At 40.3% G+C, this 18,951-nt stretch overlaps 1 protein-coding gene across 2 annotated transcripts; it reads left to right on the top strand.

Moving 5' to 3' along the window:
• Positions 1–2,074: 2,074 nt before the first annotated feature.
• LOC113418556 (tetraspanin-4-like) lies at positions 2,075–18,247 on the top strand. Of its 2 annotated transcripts, XM_087946228.1 has the most exons (9): positions 2,150–2,240; positions 4,264–4,372; positions 8,138–8,223; positions 9,202–9,393; positions 10,586–10,660; positions 12,291–12,392; positions 12,518–12,646; positions 14,824–14,907; positions 17,802–18,247. In XM_087946228.1, the coding sequence occupies exons 3-9, from the start codon at positions 8,155–8,157 to the stop codon at positions 17,868–17,870; spliced, it is 720 nt and encodes a 239-aa protein (XP_087802354.1). In that variant the 5' UTR covers positions 2,150–2,240; positions 4,264–4,372; positions 8,138–8,154; the 3' UTR covers positions 17,871–18,247. The 2 variants fall into 2 exon arrangements, with proteins under 2 accessions (XP_026533270.2, XP_087802354.1); XM_026677485.2 differs by lacking the exon at positions 4,264–4,372 and having other exon boundaries at positions 2,075–2,240.
• Positions 18,248–18,951: the final 704 nt, after the last annotated feature.

Consider the following 18,951-nt stretch of genomic DNA (forward strand, 5'->3'; position numbering starts at 1 on the left):
TAAACTCCCTTTCCCGAAGGCAGTAAGAGTGGCGGTCAGAAATGGCCTCCTCAAAGAAGCACTCATCCGGAAAACAAAGTACAGGAGGAAGTTAAGAAGTGAAAGTTTTGGCTGACCGGGATAAGAAGCAACAACTAAGGTATCCTGGAATTTAAATTTTATAAAAGATACATCGCTCCCAAAGAAGACTCGGAAGCAGCGAATGAAAGTGAAAAGGGAAAGGTTTTTTTTTCTCACTCTTTGTAATTAAATAGTAACCCCAGGAAGAGAAAGTGAAAAAAGAAGAAAGTGTTAAAAGAAACAGCTTGTGTGTATTTGGATTGCTTGGTGACTTTGGGACTTCTAGAAACTATATTTGAATGATTAAAAACAATTGGGTGGTTGTTTAAAAAAACTTTACAATGGCATCACTTGTGCATGAACTGAAAATGGAATTTAAAAAATATAAAGAAGAGGAACAAGAAGGGAAGGGCTCTTTTGGCTCCGTTTTTCAATTCTTAGAAATGGCGATCTGTACCTACGAGAAACTACAAGAAAAGACTGTGCAACAAGAAGATTGGGACAAAGAAGAAGCCATCTTTAATGAACAAGTAACTTTATCTGGGGAAGGAAAAGGAAAGGGGGGAAAGAGAATGGAGAATTTAAGACCTAAAAAAACAACCAAAAAAGGGAAAAACAAGGTGAAAAGTGGATATGTCAGAAAGCAACAGAAAAGGGAACACAGAAGAAGGAAATGGAGGTGGAGAGACAAGGGGGTAAAAAGGGCAGAGAGAAGAAGCAAGGGAGGAAGGAAGGGAAGAGAAGCTACAAAAGTTTGGAGCAAGATGTAAAGAAACAGGACTTATTCAGAGATAATAGGTAAAAATTTAACTGAAAAAGCGATTCTGCAAAGGTACATAAGATTGTATTGTTATATTTGTTTTAGAAATAATGTTAGAAAATTGGAAACATGATTAAAAAGTGGGATAAAATAGTCAGTGTGATTCAGTGAAACTTTTGTGAACAAAATAAATGAAATGAAATAAATGAGAGAATTGAATTAGGAAGGAATGGGAACATTTTAATTACACAATGTTTTAAAATATAAGTGAAGTGGGGGGGGAAGTAACTATGGAAAGTTTATAAGTGTTCCCATAGAAGCATGATACCTATTTGAAAAGTAATGTGTAAAATGTTTAAGATTTAAATGAATATTAATATTAACGATAGAATTGAATTGGTATGGATTGTTGTTTTAATTATATTATATATTCATAATTTTTTCTTTTTTAAAAATATAGTGTGTAGCTTTAGAATGTACTAAGCAGAATTCGAATGGAAGTTAGGTATTATATTAAGTGTTATAATTTTAGGGGAAAGATATAAAGGCGTCATACTCCAATCAGTGATTACAGGAGAAATTTTGTTTAATGAGAAAAAATAATAAACAGCTGAAACAGGACAGACAAAGAATATAAGTATAATGATCTGAATTGAGATGAAATAAATAAATAAAAATTAAGAAAGTTAAAAGAGGGGAGAAGCTATATAGAAAATGTAGAATGATAATAAGATATGGAATGGTAGATAAAAATGAGCATGAACTTGAATTTGTGTCTGTACCAAGAGATGTAACCCGGGATCAAGCTGCTTTCAAAAAAGATGTTTTATGTTTTTATGTTTTATGTTTTGTTTGTTTATGTTTGTTTTTAAAAATCAATAAAAAATTCAAAAAGAGTAGGATCCTTTAGCTTCAAAACTCCCTGTTTTTCTCCAAGAAGCCTTTGCACTTAGACACACAAAATGTTTCTGTGCTTGTGTGTGTAACAGAACCATAAAACAATTGAAGGAAAGCAGGAGGGGCAGGAAAAATCCACCACCTCTCCCTTCTGCTAACCAAAAAGGATTCCACAGAATTAGATTGACAGGCGAATCCAGAAAAACTATTATACTACAGTATTATTTTTAGATTGGGAGTGGATTGAGGTTGATGTAAATGACCCATGTTTCACTGGGATTAGCAAACGTCCCTTGTCAGAGCCCCTTGGACTCCTCCCCAGATCCTCAAACCCGCCCCCCATGGCTGCCCCCTTCTCCCCCCCGCCCATTTCCTTTCCCCTGTCCCATGCCTGGAATTCGCTCCCCCTCCCTTTCCATCCTGCATCTCGCCCTCCGAAGGAGCCACGTTCGGATTCAGAGGTACCTGGGACGGTGCTCCAAATCCCACTCTTTCTTCCAAACGGCTCCGAGCCAAACTCAAGGTGAGGGTGTGATAATGTTTATGTTTGGGAGGGGGGATAAGCATGGGGGCGGGGGGGGGCGGGCGAGAGAAGCAGTCTCTTTCACTAAAGCTGGAAAGATGCTGTAGAAATAAACAGAAGAAACTTTCCCAGGGTCAAGGTAATTCTGCCCTTTACGTTCTTTTTGGAAGGGCTTGATTTTCGTTTTAAAATATTGTATTTATGTCTAAATTTCTTCTTGAAAATTGATAACACTTCTCATAAAAGCCATCAAGGCTGAAAAACCTAAAAGACCTACTATTCATTTTTTCTTTAAATGTGGTGGGAAATATAGTGCAAGATTAGAAAATGGGTGGAAGGGAAGACCCAAATATTTATGGTAAGCACATGTACTGTTTTAAAATTTGGCCTTGTTCTAAAGACTTAAAAAAAGTAATTTGTTGTTTTAGATTCTTTATTTGTCTCTCCTTTCTGAGATATTATCCAAAGGGGCAGGGAGAAGTCCATCCATTAAATAAAAATGATTATGTGATTAAAACAAACATCTGAACAAACTAACCAAGTACAGATTTACCAGATGTCAAAATTCTGAGATTTCTATTCAACTAAAGTTACAATTTAGAGAGCAGTCTATTTGGTTTATCTAAAGTGGAGGAGTACATTTCTCCAAAGTGCCAAGAGAGGGAGAGAGAAGAGAAACCAAAATATATGGCAAGAAATATGGAAGGGGAGGAAATAAAATGGAGGGAGCTGAGCCAAAATGTGGCTGTTTTATATGGTTTTGAAAAAGGATGCTGTTTCTCCCCTTCTGGCAGAACTAAGATTAGTCTCATGTGACTTCAACTTGATTTTTTTTAGATAAAATTCCTTCACTATATTTTAATGTTTCTATTTTTTTAATTGGAGGGGTTTTTAATTAAACAAAACAAGCAAAAATTCCCCCAAAACTATAGAAAAAGGGGAGAATAACAAGATTTTATCAGGACTTTTTACACAAGTATGTGCGTATAACATTTAATGCAACAGATTCTATTTTTAAAACGTTAAATATATATTTCTGTTTTTTTGAAAGATAATGTCATTACGCTTGCAACTTTGAAAGATTACTTCGTATTTCTTGCCAGATAGAAAGACTAGTGATTTGCCTCTTAGATTTTCCAGACCTTTTATGATAAGTGGTCAGTTTTCAAGAAGAAATTTAGAAAGGCATAACTACAATGTTTAAAAAGGAGCAAATACATGGTTACCAAACCCCAAGATTGTATCATCCATACGGGGAAGTTATGAATAAGGGGTGTTCTCTGTTTTTATAGACGCTCTGCCATTTTGTTCTCTCCTTTCCCCTCTAAAGCAGGGGGGTCAAACTCATGGCCTGTGTGCCAGAGCTGGCCCATGGGGCGTCCCTAGAAACGGAAGGACGGCCCCACAGTGCCTCTGCCAGTGAAAACAGAGTTTGGGAGGGCTGTGTGTAGCCCTCATGAACTCCGTTTTAGCTGGCAGATGGTTCTAGGAGGCCATTGCAGCTGGAAACGGAGCTTGGGAGACCGTTTTTGCTGGCAGAGCGCTTGGCCACCACAGGCACCCCTGACATGAGGGATGTCGAGCTGGCCATGCCCAGCCTGCTCCCCCCCCCACCCCCCCCCCCACAACACAATCCTGATGCAGCCCTCAGTGAAATCGAGTTTGACACCCCTGCTCTAAAGCATTTCTCTGATTTCAGTGACCCCCTCATTTTTAACTCACCATTTTAACATACTATTTAACTTTTCTGTTGGTTTTATTTGAAATGTGCTTATACGAGAACTATTTTTCCCATAACAACAACAGCCACCCTGCGTGGTAGATTGGGCTGATTGAGAATGACTGGTTCAACCTTTCTGGCTTGACGGCCTGGTGGGGGAAGGGAGGGGAGGCAGAGGGGATAGTTCCTCGCAAGTGACAGGCAGGGAAGCAGGCAAGCGTGAGTGGGGGGAGGCGGAAGGAGCCATGGTCCTCTTCAGTCCTTGGAGACCCTTAACAGGGAGTTTGTTTGCACGTTTGACAGGCAGAATCTTCCTAGAAGAGGTGCTCTTGTCGATACCAAGGCCCTACGTCACAGGTATCAAACTCATTGAGGGCTGCATCAGGGTTGTGTTTGACCTCAGGTGCCCAAGGTGGGTGTGGCCAGGTTGGCCGTGGCTACTTGACGTCACTCATGTCAGGGGTGCCTGTGGCGGCCAGAGTGCTCTGCCAGAGAAAACAGCCTCCCGAGCTCCACTTTCAGCTGCGATGGCCTCCTGCAAGCCTCTGCCAGTGAACACGGAGCTTGGGAGGGCCACACATGCCCCCCACCGCTCTATTTTCACTGGCAGAGGCACTGCAGGCTGATCCATTGCTGTTTCCAGGCTGCCCCATGGGCCAGATCTAAGCACCCCATGGGATGGATGTGGCCCGGGGACCTTGACAACCCTGCCCTACATTGTGATACATCTTTATAGCTAATATTGTAGCCAGTACTTTGAATTACAGTATTGAACTGCAAAGAAGCAGTATCCTAATGCCTCTGCAACTATAAAAGTGGCAGTGTGATATATATGGCAGCTGTGGGCTGATACACAGTTGAACAAGCAGCTGCATTCTGAAGTCGCAGACGTGGCTCTTCAAGGACCTCCCTGCATAAAAGTAAGCTGCTGTAATCCAGTTGGGGCAATACAGACCAGGCACAGGAGACCTCCAGTGCCACCTGGTTCAGGAAAAGGTACAATTTGTGCCTCAACTATAGTTGGGTCCTTCTGACCACAGCTGTCACTTGCTCTTCTAGCAGGAGGTGTGAGTCCAGGAAAAAACTAAATTGTGATCCTGACCTTTCAGATGTAGCGGAACCCTATCTAGGATCAGAGATGGCAACTTGTATTGGAAGACTTCTGGCACCATTTTACACATAAAAACATAGAAACCTAGAACCATAGGTTTGGAAAGGGCCTCGTCTTTTAGTCTAACCTCCTGCTCAAAGAAGGAGCATTATACCATGCCAGTCAAATGGTTGTCCGCTCTATTTTTGAAAACCTTCAGTGATGGAGAACCCACAACCCCAGGGAGCAAGCAATTCCATATGTCAATTGTTCTCATAGTCAGTCCATATCTCCTTCTAGGTTGGATCTCTCTTTACCAAGCTTGTCCTGCTTTCAGGTGCCTTAGAGTCAACCCCCTCTTTGTGGCAGCTCCTCAAGTACTGGAAGACAGTTATCATGTCCCCCTTCATCCTTTTCTTCGACAGGCTCGACATGCATCACTTCCTCAACTGTTAGACATGCGATTTAGCCTCCGTACCCACTATCTATCATCTTTTTTTTTTTTTTTTTGCTCTTCTTTGCCTTCTGGCAGCTTCCAGACATGACACTGAGATCTCCACCACATCGCTCATAATGGTTTAATCCATTTTTGACAAAAAAAATTAACCAATGTAATGGATCCAGAGTATTCAGTTTCCCTCGCAATTGTGTACAGATGGTCATTTTCTACTCTGCATGGTTTCTGTTTCTCATACCAGCCTCCCCAGTTTGGTGCTGTCTTGGTTGTGTTAGGATTATACATGCGGCTATTTCCAGCTGGTATGAGAATTGCAATCTTGTACATCTGGATGGCATCAGATGGGTGAAGGTAGATGGATACAGGTAGTCCTTGACTTACAACCACAGTTGGGCTGGAAATTTATGTTGCTAAGTGAGACATTTATTAAGTGCGTTTTGCCCGATTTTATGACCTTGCTTGCCCCAATTGCTAAGTGAATCACTGGAGTTCTTAAATTAGTAACACAGTTATGAAATGAACCTGGCTTCTCCATTGACTTTGCTTGTGAGAAGGTCGCAAAAGGTGAATCACATGGTCCCAGGACACTACAACCGTTGTAAATATGAGTCAGTTGCCAAGGGTCTAAATTTTGATCATGCGACCATGGGGATGCTGTAATGATCGTCCGTGTGAAAAATGGTCATATCACTTTTTTCAGTGCCATTGTAACTTATAACGGTCACTAAATGAACTGTTGTAAGTCGAGGACTACCTGTGCTTCCTTAAGAGGAGGAACACCAAACCAAATGGGGCAGAGGCATCTGTGTGTGTGTGTGTGTGTGTGTGTGTTTAAAAAGTCAAGACAGTGGCTATGCCTCTGCCTGTGGAACTGAGGCCTCGTAGTATTTTATATGTAATTCAGTGGCGACAATAGGAAGCTGGCAAATGTATAGTAAAATGACATTTTTTTTGGTGGGACCTGGGGTGAAAACAGACCAAATTCAAATTCCTACTTAATTACAACAGTTTATTGGCTTGCTTCACCAGGATAGAATAGTTTAAGATGGAACAAGCCCAGCATTGTTTTGGGTTAAAATGTGTCCTTTTATGCTCCAATAGAGTTTGTTTTACATGTCTGTATGCAAGTCTCACTGTTAATTCAACTGAGCATGTTGTTCAAATAAGGCCATAAAGATTATTTGCTCTTTATCTAACAATGGATCCTATATATGAAGATTCACAAGTCCCTCTGAGACCAACTGATTACAATAATCACCTCCTGAATCTGTATTTTTCAAATTTGGTAACTTTAAGATAGGCGGCTGCAGTGGTGGGATTCAAATTTTTTTACTACCGGTTCTGTCGGTGTAGCTTGGTGGGCATGGCAGGGGAAGGATACAGCAAAATCCCATTCCCTCCCCACCCTACTAGCCTGCTTTCCAGCTCCGTTATCCTGTGCAGGGCAACAAAAGAAGACCCAGCCAATCAGCTGGGAGTTGGGAGGCAGAGAATAGATGGGGGCGGGGCCAGTCAGAGGTGGTATTTGCTAGTTCTCCGAACTACTCCACATTTCCGCTACTGGTTCTCCCGAACTGGTCAAAACCTGCTGAATACCATCTCTGGTGGCTTGGGAATTCTGGGAATTAAAGTCCACCCAGCTTAAAGTTGCCAAGTTTGAAAATCACTACTTTAGATAAAGATACAAGAGACCGTAGTCCATTATCAGGACCAGCTCGAGACATGTTCATGCCCTAGGCATATTATGGGTGCTCCTATATTTTTTGTTCATCTTCCAATTTTTTGAGAAGGGACTTCTTTTTCCCCCAAGTATTTTAGCTTTAGCTTTTTACTTTTATTGTTTTCTACACCTTTTTTTCCCTTTTCTTGGACATTTTCCCCTATTTACTCTGAATTACAGTAAATAATTTTAATTACATTAGCACCCATTGTGGTCATATGACAGCCATTCTGTGAAATTATATTTAACCCTTGAATGGACCATTGGCATGGAGTTTGCTCTACTACTACTTATAACGTTAATAAGTTGTTGACCTGCTCTTGTGATTCTCTCATTCAGTAATTTAATGTCAGAACTTTGTCTAATATTATCAGATTCCTGAAGTCCCTAGCTGTAATAATAATTTTTCAGGATTCACAACATCTGGTTAGTGTGCTATTTACTACCACTTATCTGACTTTGTAGGTATTTTCAAAAGCATGGAAAGAAAGTATTCTAAAGCCATAAGCAAAGATTATGAAATTTTATAGTTGTGTATTTTGTGTATTTTCAATTTTGGCATTCTCTAAAATTTGGTGCCCTAGAATACTGCTTGAATTGCGTAGGTCTAGCTAGAACTAATCCAACCATGAAGAAGAGATAGGTTGAAGATTTAGAATTGCACTTTACTGCTTAGAAACAGGATTATATCAGCAAAGAAACATTATACTCTGGAAATTTGTCCCAATTGTTTACCAGCAAACATACTTACAGGTAGTCCTCCAGTTATGACCAAATTGAGTCTGCCAATTTTGGATTTATTACATCTGTTGCCTAAGCCGTGGTATTTTTATTGGCAAATCAAGCTTTGTCTTGAATAATGTGTGGAAATATTAGGCATTATTGAGTTTTCATCCACATCTCTTTCTAGGTTTATCTTTGTGCATCATGGGGGTGAGCCGAGGATGTTTGCTTTGTGTTAAAGTGAAAATGTTTCTGTTCAATCTCATCTTTTGGGTAGGTATGCGAAATCTATACCTCTAGAATGAATTTGAGTGATTTTAAAGTTATGCACCAGAGAAAACCTTCCTGTGCAACAGGCAATCTTCATCCCTTACAAATCAGCAGATCTATTCCAGATCAGGAATATTTTCTATTAATTATTATTCTATAGAGTGTGTGTGTGTGTGTGTGTGTGTGTGTGTGTATGTGTTTGTATATCTGTCTGTCTATCTGTCTGTCCATCCATCCATCCATCCATCCATCTATCTATCTAATTTAACAATGTGACTGAGAGCAACTTATGAGAAACGAGGAAGATATAAACAACAATCAGCAATGAACAATAATAATCAATTATAGGTGATCTGGTCCACATTCATATTGTCTCCTGTTATAATAACTTTAATAATAATTTATGAAACATAGGCCACCCAACTCTCAAGAGTTCTGAGCAGTTCAGAATAACTAAAAAATTACAATACATCAATAAAGATAATAGATGGCAAGCCCAATATGGTGAAGGGTCTCATCTCCCCTCGCTAAAAGGCTGATAAAAAAACCCAGGTCTTCATGGGTCTTCTAAACAATACCAGAGTTATAAACTCTTGTCTTGTAGGAGTGATGTGAGATTAAATGAAGTACAGTGCAGTCTATTTGTTGATTCCATATTGTCATGAAAAATAATAATCTGAAAACCTGGCTTTTATTTTCATGCACGGCTTATTGGCTGAACTCCTATGATGTTATGGGAACGTTTATAAACATTGGAACTCCTCAACATCCACAAGAATTGAACATTAGAGTAGTTTCCATTGTGGAAGTAGACGATCCTTTGAGGTGGTAGAGAGAGAGTTTGATAAACTGGAAAGGTAAAAAATAATTGTGAATTAAGCTAATTATTTCTCCTGCAATGGTATCCTGGAAAACAATGAGAAGAGTTGAGCCTCCATTCTTGATTATGTGAATGTGCTTCTCCTTTATCTCTCCCTTTAGCTGGGTGGATGTGGGGTGCTCGGTGTGGGCATATGGCTGGCCGCCACCCAGGGCCGCTTTGCTACCTTATCCTTCTCCTTCCCATCGCTGTCAGCAGCAGGACTCTTCATGGCCACAGGTGCCATCATCATGGTGGTGGGGTTCCTCGGTTGCTTGGGGGCAGCCACAGAACATCGATGTCTCCTGCTGACGGTAAGTAGCTCTGTGGACCATACTGTCGGCACGAATAAGAGTCAAATGGAATGAATGCCAAATAAGCCCATTGGCAGAAGCAGGAACTACTTCTGGTCAGGGAAGGTGGTATCTACAGGACTTATTCTGAAGCAAGATTTGTCTACAGGACCTACTTAAAGACCAGGCATCTTTGGTCTTGGAATGTAATTCATAAGCAATAAATTTCTGAGCAGGGATATATCTCCAAGAAGGAGATAAAAAAAATCAAGATGGCGACCTTGGGTGACCATGTGATCAACACCACATTTTTTTTCTGCTCCCAAAATTGATTGCATTTCAGACAACCTTCCTAAGAATTGCTTTCAGTTTTTGGGATGCATGATTCGTTTTCTTTTTCTTCTAAAATGTTTATTCCTTTGCACGGGATCTTTCTATATAATATACTGCAAGGCAGGTACTACTTTTCCTGTGTTCATATATAAATTACAGTAGGGATCGTTTTGGGTAAAAATTGGGTCTAAGGGCTTTAATGAATTAAAATAATAAGAGAATTTAAAAATGTGCATTTTGGGGGTGTTGGTTATATACAGGGAAGTCTGGCCATAATTGGCAGGTAGGGAGCACATCTGGAGAGCATCAGGTTGAAGAAGGTTGTGTTCCAAGGTATTTTTCTAACAGAAAAATCTTTTGAGTCCATTAAAATATTGAGGTTCATGATGGAAACAATCCTAGCTGAGAAATGTACTTAACTGTATACAGGTAGTCCTCGATTTGCAACAGCTCATTTAGTGACCAAAGTTACAACAACACTAAAAATGGTCACTTATGACTGTTTTTCACATATACGAACGTATCCCCATGGTCACATGATCAAAATGGAGAGATGCAACTGACTCATATTTATGATGGTTGCAGTGTTCCAGGGTCATGTGATCAACTTTTGCAACGTTCTGACAAGCCAAGTCAATAGGGAAGCCAGATTTACTTAACAACTGTGTTACTAATTTTTTAATAAATGCAGTGATTCACTTAATGTGGCAAGAAAGGTTGTAAAAGAGGGCAAAATTCATTTCACAAATGTCTTGCTTAGCAACAGGAATTTTGAGCTCAATTGTTGTTGTAAATCAAGGACTACCTGTATAAATATAAAACATGTATCTAACCATAAACCATTCAACCTGGATTGATAAATTTGTCTGTTTTTCTTTAGTTCTTCACGGTCCTTTCTATTCTGTTCCTGCTGGAACTAGTTGGGTTGCTAGTTTTTTTCACTTGCCGGGATAAGGTAAGGATCCTTATTTCCATATGTATATTAAAAAAAACAATTGGAAGGAATGGGGTGAATTGCTAAGGAGATTGCTTAAAGAAAATCCTCAGTGCTCTGCATTATAGCTGATTGTGGCATCACCAATATCAGAAATGTGAATTACAATATGAATTCCAAGTATCCAAAGAGGTATGTAATATAGACTGAACGTCTATCTCAATTTCATGGAATGAGGAAACAATCCATTATACAGGTAGTCCTCGACTTACAAGCATTCTTTAGAGACTGTTCGAAGTTACAGCGACTTATGACTGACTGGTCCTTGCGTTGCAGCATCCCCAGTCACATGATCAAAATTCTGGCACTAGGCAACTGGCATGTTGCAGCAACCTTTGGCCATGTGGTCAAGTTTTACACCCTCAAAATTTTCCTTTGAAGAGTTAGAGCACATATTCTTTAAAAACAAAAACAAAATAATTGGAAGAAACAATTTTGTACTGGCTGTCAACCTTCTTTGCTTCTGTGTGGCCATGTCAGTCATACATAGTCTGATGCCATCTGTCAGAAATATAAAATTCCATCGTCGAACACCAATGTAGTCATATTATTCATCCATTCCTATCTTAATGGGTCCAGAACTGATAATGATGATAATGATGTTATGAGAGAGAAAAAATATGTAGGTTTACTTCCAGCCTCGCCTGTTTTCCAAATGTGGGTTTAAGAAATCTATTAAGAAACTGGAAACTCGCATCTGAGTGTAGATTATGGTTTCTCAAACTCAACATTATATGGACTTCCAACTCCCAGAATTCCCCCAGCCAGTCAGGTACCCACTTTTGTAGGATGTCCCAAGCCAGTAAAGGTGCCCTTTTGAATGATACTTCATTCCATGTACCTACACAAACTTGCTGGCTTGTTTGGAGTCCCCCATCCCATAAAACTTCCCTTTGTTCAAATTACATGATGTTTGTGTTCCTGGGTAATGGTATTTTGATAATCCAAAAGGTGATATTAAAAAAACCAAGACGAGTGTTAAGTACAGGTAGTTCTCAACTTACAACAGTTCACTTACAACAGCACTGAAAAAAGTAACTTATGACCATTTTTCACAACTGGGACCATTGCAGTATTCTCATGGTCATTTGATCAAAATTCAGATGCTTGGCAATTGATTCATGTTTATGACGGTTGCATGTTCCCGGGGTCAAGTGATCAGTTTTTGCAACCTTCTGACAAGCCAAGTCAATGGGAGATCCAGATTCATTTAACAACCATTTTATTAACTTAAAAAAACGCAACGATTCACTTAACTGTGGCGAGAAAAGTCGTAAAATGGGGCGAACTCACTTAACAAATGTTTCACTTAGCAACATAAATTTTGAGCTCAATTGTGATCGTAACTCGAGGACTACCCGTATAGAAATATGGCTTGCAATTACATAAAGTATTTTAATATCAAGTTTCCTTACCCTTGGCCTCTAAAACCAGCCCAAAGTATCCTGTTTCAGCATAGGGCATTCCAACTCCCCTCAATCACCACTGTGAGGACTGGAAACTTGGGTTCATTGATACTCCCCCTATCCAGAGACATTTACTTGTGGCACTAAAGAAATCCATTGGTGCATGTAGTGTGTCTTTCCTCCAGTTTGACCGATATGCCCAGTCTAACCTCAAGGAAGGGCTCAAACTCTATGGCACAGATGACAACGTGGGGTTAACCAAAGCGTGGGACCTGGCACAAAACGAGGTGAGTGTGTAAAAAACAACAATGGTTCAATGTGGTACCTACCTAGTTTGAAGTCACTGGGAGTTTTTCCGGACCTCAAGCACAAGCACACACATTCCTCCTTTCCTTATCTTCTTGCTTTGCAGTTCCGTTGTTGCGGGGTGCGTAACTACACCGATTGGTTTGAGGTGCGGAATAGCACTTGGGTTCCCGAGTCCTGCTGCTTACAGAGAAGCAATGGTTGTCAAAGGGACAGTGCCAGCTGGTGGAAAGAGGTGAGATGATGGCAACAGGATTGTGCTGAAGATGATTGAAACTGATAGAAGAGAATATCTGTAGCTTAGGCTTGAGCTGTAGAATTCCGGGCGCTCTCTGAGCTTGGTAGTTTTCTTGCAGACGTTTCATTACCCAATTAGGTAACATCATCAGTGCACAGAGATTATTGGGAATTCCCTTTCCTGCAGTGGTTTCCAAACTGGCACTTTCTCCAAGAGAGTCTGTAAATTCACAGCCAGACAGAAGCACAGAGAATTGTGGGAGGCCCTGCAGATATCTCTTTCCTGCCCGGGTGGCCTTCCAGATTCCTCAACCCCAGGGCACTCTGTTTATGCAACAATACACAGCCTGAAATTCCACTTTGCTGCTGCTTGTCCTCTTCTCTGTCTGTTCATGATTTTTAAGGATGTCTATTAATTTTAACAGTAGATAACAATAGCATGTACAGATAGTCTTCGAATTATGACCATGGTTGAGCCCAAAATTTTTTGTTGCTGTAAGTTTTGCCCCATTTAATGACCTTTCTTGCCACAGTTGTTAAATGAAGCACTGCAGTTATTTAGTAACATGGTTGTTAAGCGAATCTGGCTTCTCCATTGACTTGGCTTGTCAGAAGGTCACAACGGGATCACATGACCTCCTCAGGACACTGCAAACATCATAAATACATGCCAGTTGCCAAGCGTTTGAATTTTGATCATGTGACCATGGGGATGCTGCAATGGTTGAAAAATGGTCATAATTACTTATTTCAGTGCCATTGTAATTTTGAACAGTCACTAAACGAACAGTTATAAGTCTAGTTGTAAGTTGGGACAAGATCTATGTACAGATCTAGTCCCAATTCTGAAACAGAGAGAAGCTTCTTGTTCTGATTCCTGTCATTTTCCCCAAATTTACTATTTATTTGTTTGTTTGTTTGATTGATTGTTTGTCAAACATATACAAGATAGCAATATAGGTATTAAATAAACAAAGGAACAGAAATGGGGATGGTAGGCACACTGGTGGGCTTATGCACGCCCCCTTTAAGGACTTCTTAGGAATGGGGTGAGCTCCACAATAGATAGTTTTGAGGTTGAAGCTGTGAGGGGTTGAGGCTGTAACAACGGAGTTGGGTAGGGTGTTCGAGGCGTTGACCACTCTGTGGCTGAAGTTGTACTTTCTGCAATCAAGTTGGTTTACCTTGAGTTTGTATTGATCGTTTGCCCTTGTATTATTGTGATAGAGGCTGAAGAAGTCTTTTTTTTTTTGGAAAGTAGAATGGCTCTTATGTTCAAGGAGGACCTGAAAAGCACTAGTGAAAATTACTTGCTGATCATTTCCAGGAGCAGAATTAATGGCAATACTAGAGTACAGGTAGTCCTCGACTTAACAACAATTCCTTTAGTGATGGTTTTAAGTTACAACAGCACTGAAAAAAGTGACTTGCGACTGTTTTTCATGCTTAAAGATCGCTGCGTGATCGATCCCTTGGTCACATGATCAAAATTCAGATACTTGGCAGCTGACTCTTATTTATGATGGTTGCAGTGTCCCAGATCCCTTTTTGAGACCTTCTGGTAAGCAAAGTCAAGGGACAAGCCAGATTCACTTAACAACTGTGTTACTAACTTAACAACTACAGCAATAAAGGTTGTAAAATGAGTCAAAATGCACTTAACAACCGTCTCGCTTAGCAACAGAAACTTGGGGCTCAATTGTGGTCATATGTCAAGGACTACTTGTAAAAAAGCAGTCCTCAACTTATAACCAGAAATGGGACCAGAATTTTTATTGCTGGGTGAGTCACGCTTGATGTACAACCTTTTTGCCACAGGGGTTAAATGAATCACTGCAGTGAAGTGGATTATGCAGTGGTTAAGCGAATCCTGCTTGATTTTGCTTGTTGAAACCCAGTTGAAAAGGTCATAAATGGTGATGACATGATCCTGGTGCACTGCAAAAATTGTGAATAACGTATTGGTTTCCACATGCCTGAATGTTGATCATGTGACCATGAGGATGTTACGATGCGTGTGAGGACTGGTTGTAAGTCACTTTTTTCAGTGCTGTTTTAACTTTGCACAGTGACTAAAGAAATGACTGTAAGTCGAGAATTACCTCTATGGGACATTTCTCCCAAGGTTTCCTAATGTTTCATGTGCTTCTGTTTATTTTGTCCTTTTCCTTGCAGCCTTGCTATGAGAAGGTGAAACGTTGGCTAGCAGAGAACATCTTTGCAATGGGCATTTTTGCTGCCTGTATCATTGTTGTCCAGGTGAGATGATCAGAGCACTAGTGGTAGATGGAGTAACTTAGACCAGTGTTTTTCTCAATCTTGACAAGTTTAAGATATATGGGCTTCAACTCCAGAATTCCTCAGCCAGCATGCTGGCTAGGGAAATCTGGGAGTTGGAGTCCACACATCTTAAACTTGCTATGGTTAAGAAACGCTGCTAGATATCTAGCAAGGTTTCCTTCCAAGATCTCTATGCTCACCACGTAGAATAGGTGTGGGGAACGATGGCCCTTTTATGACTTATGAGCCAGCAGTGTGCAGCAGCCGCCAAAAAAGCTAATACAATCTTTGGTTGTATGAACAGAGACATAGAGTCAAAATCATGTGAAGTATTGGTACCATTTTAAATAAAGCCTTAGAAAGGCCACACCTGGAATATTGCACCCAGCTTTGATCACCACATTATAAAAAAGACATTGAGACTTTGGAAAAAGGGCAAAGAAGAAAGAGCAACTAAGATGATTAAAGCCTGGAGACTAAAACATATGAAGAACGGTTGGAGGGTTTGGCTAGTCTAGTAGACAAGAAGGACTAAGGGGGATATGATAGCAGTATTCCAGTATTTGAGAGGCTGCCACAAAGAGGAGGTGGGGGGGACGACTTATTTTTCAAGGCACCAGAGGGCAGGACAAGAAACAATGAATGGGAATCTAGTCAAGGAGAGAAAAAACTGGAATTAAGGATAAACTTCTAACAATGGGAACAATTAACCAATGGAACACCTTCAGAAGTTGTAGGTGCTTCATCACTGGAGGTTTTTAAGAAGAGACTGGACAGTAGCTTATTTGAAATGGCATAGGGTCTTCTGCTAGAACAGGGGGTTGTACTAGAAGACCTTAAAGGTCCCTTCCAACTAATTGATTGATTTGAATTCCTGAGCCAGCCATGCTGGCTCAGGAATTCTGGGAGTTGAAGTACACAAATCATAAAAGGGCCATCATTCCCCACCTCTGACATAGAACAAGATTATCCTAACCTCTTAGGAAGGTTTTTTCCCCCCTGACTTTCTCAAAATTACACCTGCAAATCTGAGTGCACAATTTTCAGCTGAATGAGGAACAAGCAGAAATGGTCTTGCAGTCTTTCCTTGGACTATGTACTATTTTTTTTTTTGCTTAATCCTCTTCAGCCTAAAACGGACATTTAAATCTTTACCTGCTCAGGGGATACCTCAATGTCCCCTGCTGCACTTGGATGATAGAAATGTGTACAATAAAGTGTGCTTCTTTCTTTTAAAAAACGGAGCTACCTATCATGAGAAAAAGAGCAAAGACCAGGTAGAAGAAAAGCCATTTACAGCTCATTAAGGTTATAAAGGTTCCACAAAGACAACATCATATTTAGATCATAATATAATAGGAAAGGTGTGCAAGACAGCAATGAGATTAGAAGAGCAGTTTGTACATTAAATATAAAAATAATGCAAAGGATTTTTGGCCAGTTGTTAAAAACCAGAACCAGTGACTGGTTCCAAGATTTCATCAAGCATACATCATAGTATTTATCTGGGTTTTAACATATCTAAACTGCAAAACTTTCAACAGCCACTGGATGGCAGGAAAGAAGTAAATTTTCAGCATTTCTCTGCCGACACCTGTCGTTTGCATAATCTTTATAATGCAGTAGTCATAGCCTAGCTGCAGATCTGATAGACTAGAAGGAAGACAATAGAATTGGGCTTAAAACTTTCTAAATGTGACCAACCCAAAGAAAATATTTAGCTCACTAAGATTTGTTAGGCTTCCATTCAGTCTTTTCCTTCAGGAAATCAATGCAACATATATAGTGTCCCTTCATGTCTTTTTATTTCCACAAGCACTACTGGCGGAGGAGTGGCCCAAAACTGCCAGGGAATTTCCTTGGCTGAGGTGAATTTGAACCTGAGTCTCCCCTAGTGTCAGTTTAGATCCAGCACCATGGCTGTTATACCTCCAGCCAGATCCCTGTCGTTTATTTTCCATGTGGAGAGTGCAAGGCTGAAGAAAATTGTGTTACTAGGATAACATGTAATACTTGTTCTTGCACTACTCAAAATTCCACAAAGGCAGCAAGATGGCTGGTAGAAAAGATGAGAAGGGGCCTCCTTTCTCCAGTCACTTTTTAGATAAACTGAGTTTGAAAAAAGAGAGGGAGAATAACAATGGCGGGTTTCAAAGTGGTTTACCACCGGTTCGATGGGTGTGGCTTTGCGGGTGTGCTTTGCGTGCATGCACACACTTTGCGTTGTGCCAGCCAAATGCACACTTTGTGCACACGCAATCCTTGTCGCCTCAACAGCTGACGCATGGCAATCTGCTGTGCCGCGCAAAGCAACGGCACTTCAAAAGCAGGGAATAAAGGTCAATATGGGATTCCAGGCGGGCAGGTGGGCCCAACAGCAGCTCATCAGAGAGAATCGGTTCAGTATCAACTGATCTTTGGCGCTACCAGTATGCCAGAACTGGGCCGAACCAGTAGAATAGCACCAGTGGAGGAAACTATAGCTTCTGCACCCATCCTTTGCTGGTCAAAACTGAAGATGAAGTATTATAAGTCATATGGGGCTAAGCTTAGAACGGTATTTCTCAATCTTGGCAAATGTAAAATATGTGGACTTCAACTCCCAGAATTCCTCAGCCATCACAGGGATTGGGGAATTCTGGGACTCCACACATTTTAAAATAGCTAAGAACGAGAACCACTAGCTTAGAATATGATTGGTTAGTTTCTACATGTCAAGCAGTGGGATGACTTCAAGGCCCAAGCCAAGAGCTGGCAGTGCCTGCTTGTGTTTTGGAGCAGATAAGGAAGAGGAATTTCCAAGGGCACAGTATTGATAAGCTGGGCTAGGGCTTTTGTTCTTTTTCTGAGTAAATCTTTCTCTATTCCTTTAGGTCTTGGGCATCGTGTTCTCCATGCTGATGTACTGCCAAGTTCGGAGGGTAGAGAAATATTACGACTGACTCCATCCAAGTCCATTCTTTGTCCTTTCAAACTTGGGAACATGAGATGCAGATGGATCAAGAGCACTTTTGCTCGAGGGGTTTTTTTTTTTGCATTGGTCTCTTCCCACATCTTCAATTTCTCTTCTTTAGGCAAAAGCCAGTTCTGACGCTTGGTAGGTTCATACCGTGCATGCAAGAGGGGCCTTCTCTTCCCAGAATAACCAGTTCCCCTGAAGAACTTCATCTGTTTCTGTTGTTCATAAGTTTAACTCTCAAGCAAACCTCTTTACATCTTGACTTCTCCCTATATTTTATAATGTAATCCAATCTCCTGCTTTGTATATAACGAAAATATATCAAGCACCAATAAAATAGTATTTATCTTTTAGAATCTGCATTTGGTACCTGTTATTTCTGTTTTTTTATGATTTAATCACACCTATAACTGGACTTTAAAAAGTCTGGGATGTTGAATAAATAAAACTTGAATTTGGAAGGTAAGAACTTATTCATATTATTCATATCCCATTATCATTTTTCTTGACAAAAGCACAAATGAACTTAATGGCAAAGCAATGTTCCCATTGAAGATTTTTAAAATATGGGAAAAGTGGCAGTATTTCATTGAACAAAATTCCTGTTGCAGCTTTTTCCAAGGTAGGCAGTTATAAGTCACCCTCTTGTCTTTTCATATTACGGGTAGTCCTCAAATTATGACAATTGAGCCCAAAATTTCTGTTGCTAAGCAAGAGAGTTAAGTGATTTTTGCCCCATTTAAAGACCTTTCTTATCACAGTTGTTAAGTGAATCACTGCAGCTGTTAAGTCAGTAACACAGTTGTTAAATGAGTCTGGCTTCCCCATTGACTTTCCTCGTCAGAAGGTCACAAAAAGTGATCACATGGCCCCGGGAACACTGCAACCATCATGAGTCAGCTGTCAAGCATTTGAATTTTGATCACGTGACCATGGGGATGCTGAAATGGTCGTAAGTGTGAAAAATGATCATAAGTCACTTTAGTGCTGTTGTAACTAAACGGTCATTAAATGAACTGTCATAAGCCGAGCACTACATTACTTGGGAGTGCAATTTCAGCGCT

This window comes from Notechis scutatus, chromosome Z (genome assembly GCF_049901735.1).
Source record: "Notechis scutatus isolate UNSWTSFEM ecotype Mainland chromosome Z, rNotScu1.2, whole genome shotgun sequence".
Classification (NCBI taxonomy): domain Eukaryota; kingdom Metazoa; phylum Chordata; class Lepidosauria; order Squamata; family Elapidae; genus Notechis; species Notechis scutatus.

What these genes read in the sequence shown, in the direction of transcription:
- LOC113418556 (XM_026677485.2), top strand. Translation starts at nt 2,105, where the DNA reads ATGCCTGGAATTCGCTCCCCCTCCCTTTCCATCCTGCATCTCGCCCTC. An exon ending in ATCGATGTCTCCTGCTGACG is followed by an intron (nt 9,394 to 10,585) that starts GTAAGTAGCTCT and finishes GTTTTTCTTTAG; the next exon opens with TTCTTCACGGTCCTTTCTAT. An exon ending in CCTGTATCATTGTTGTCCAG is followed by an intron (nt 14,908 to 17,801) that starts GTGAGATGATCA and finishes CTATTCCTTTAG; the next exon opens with GTCTTGGGCATCGTGTTCTC.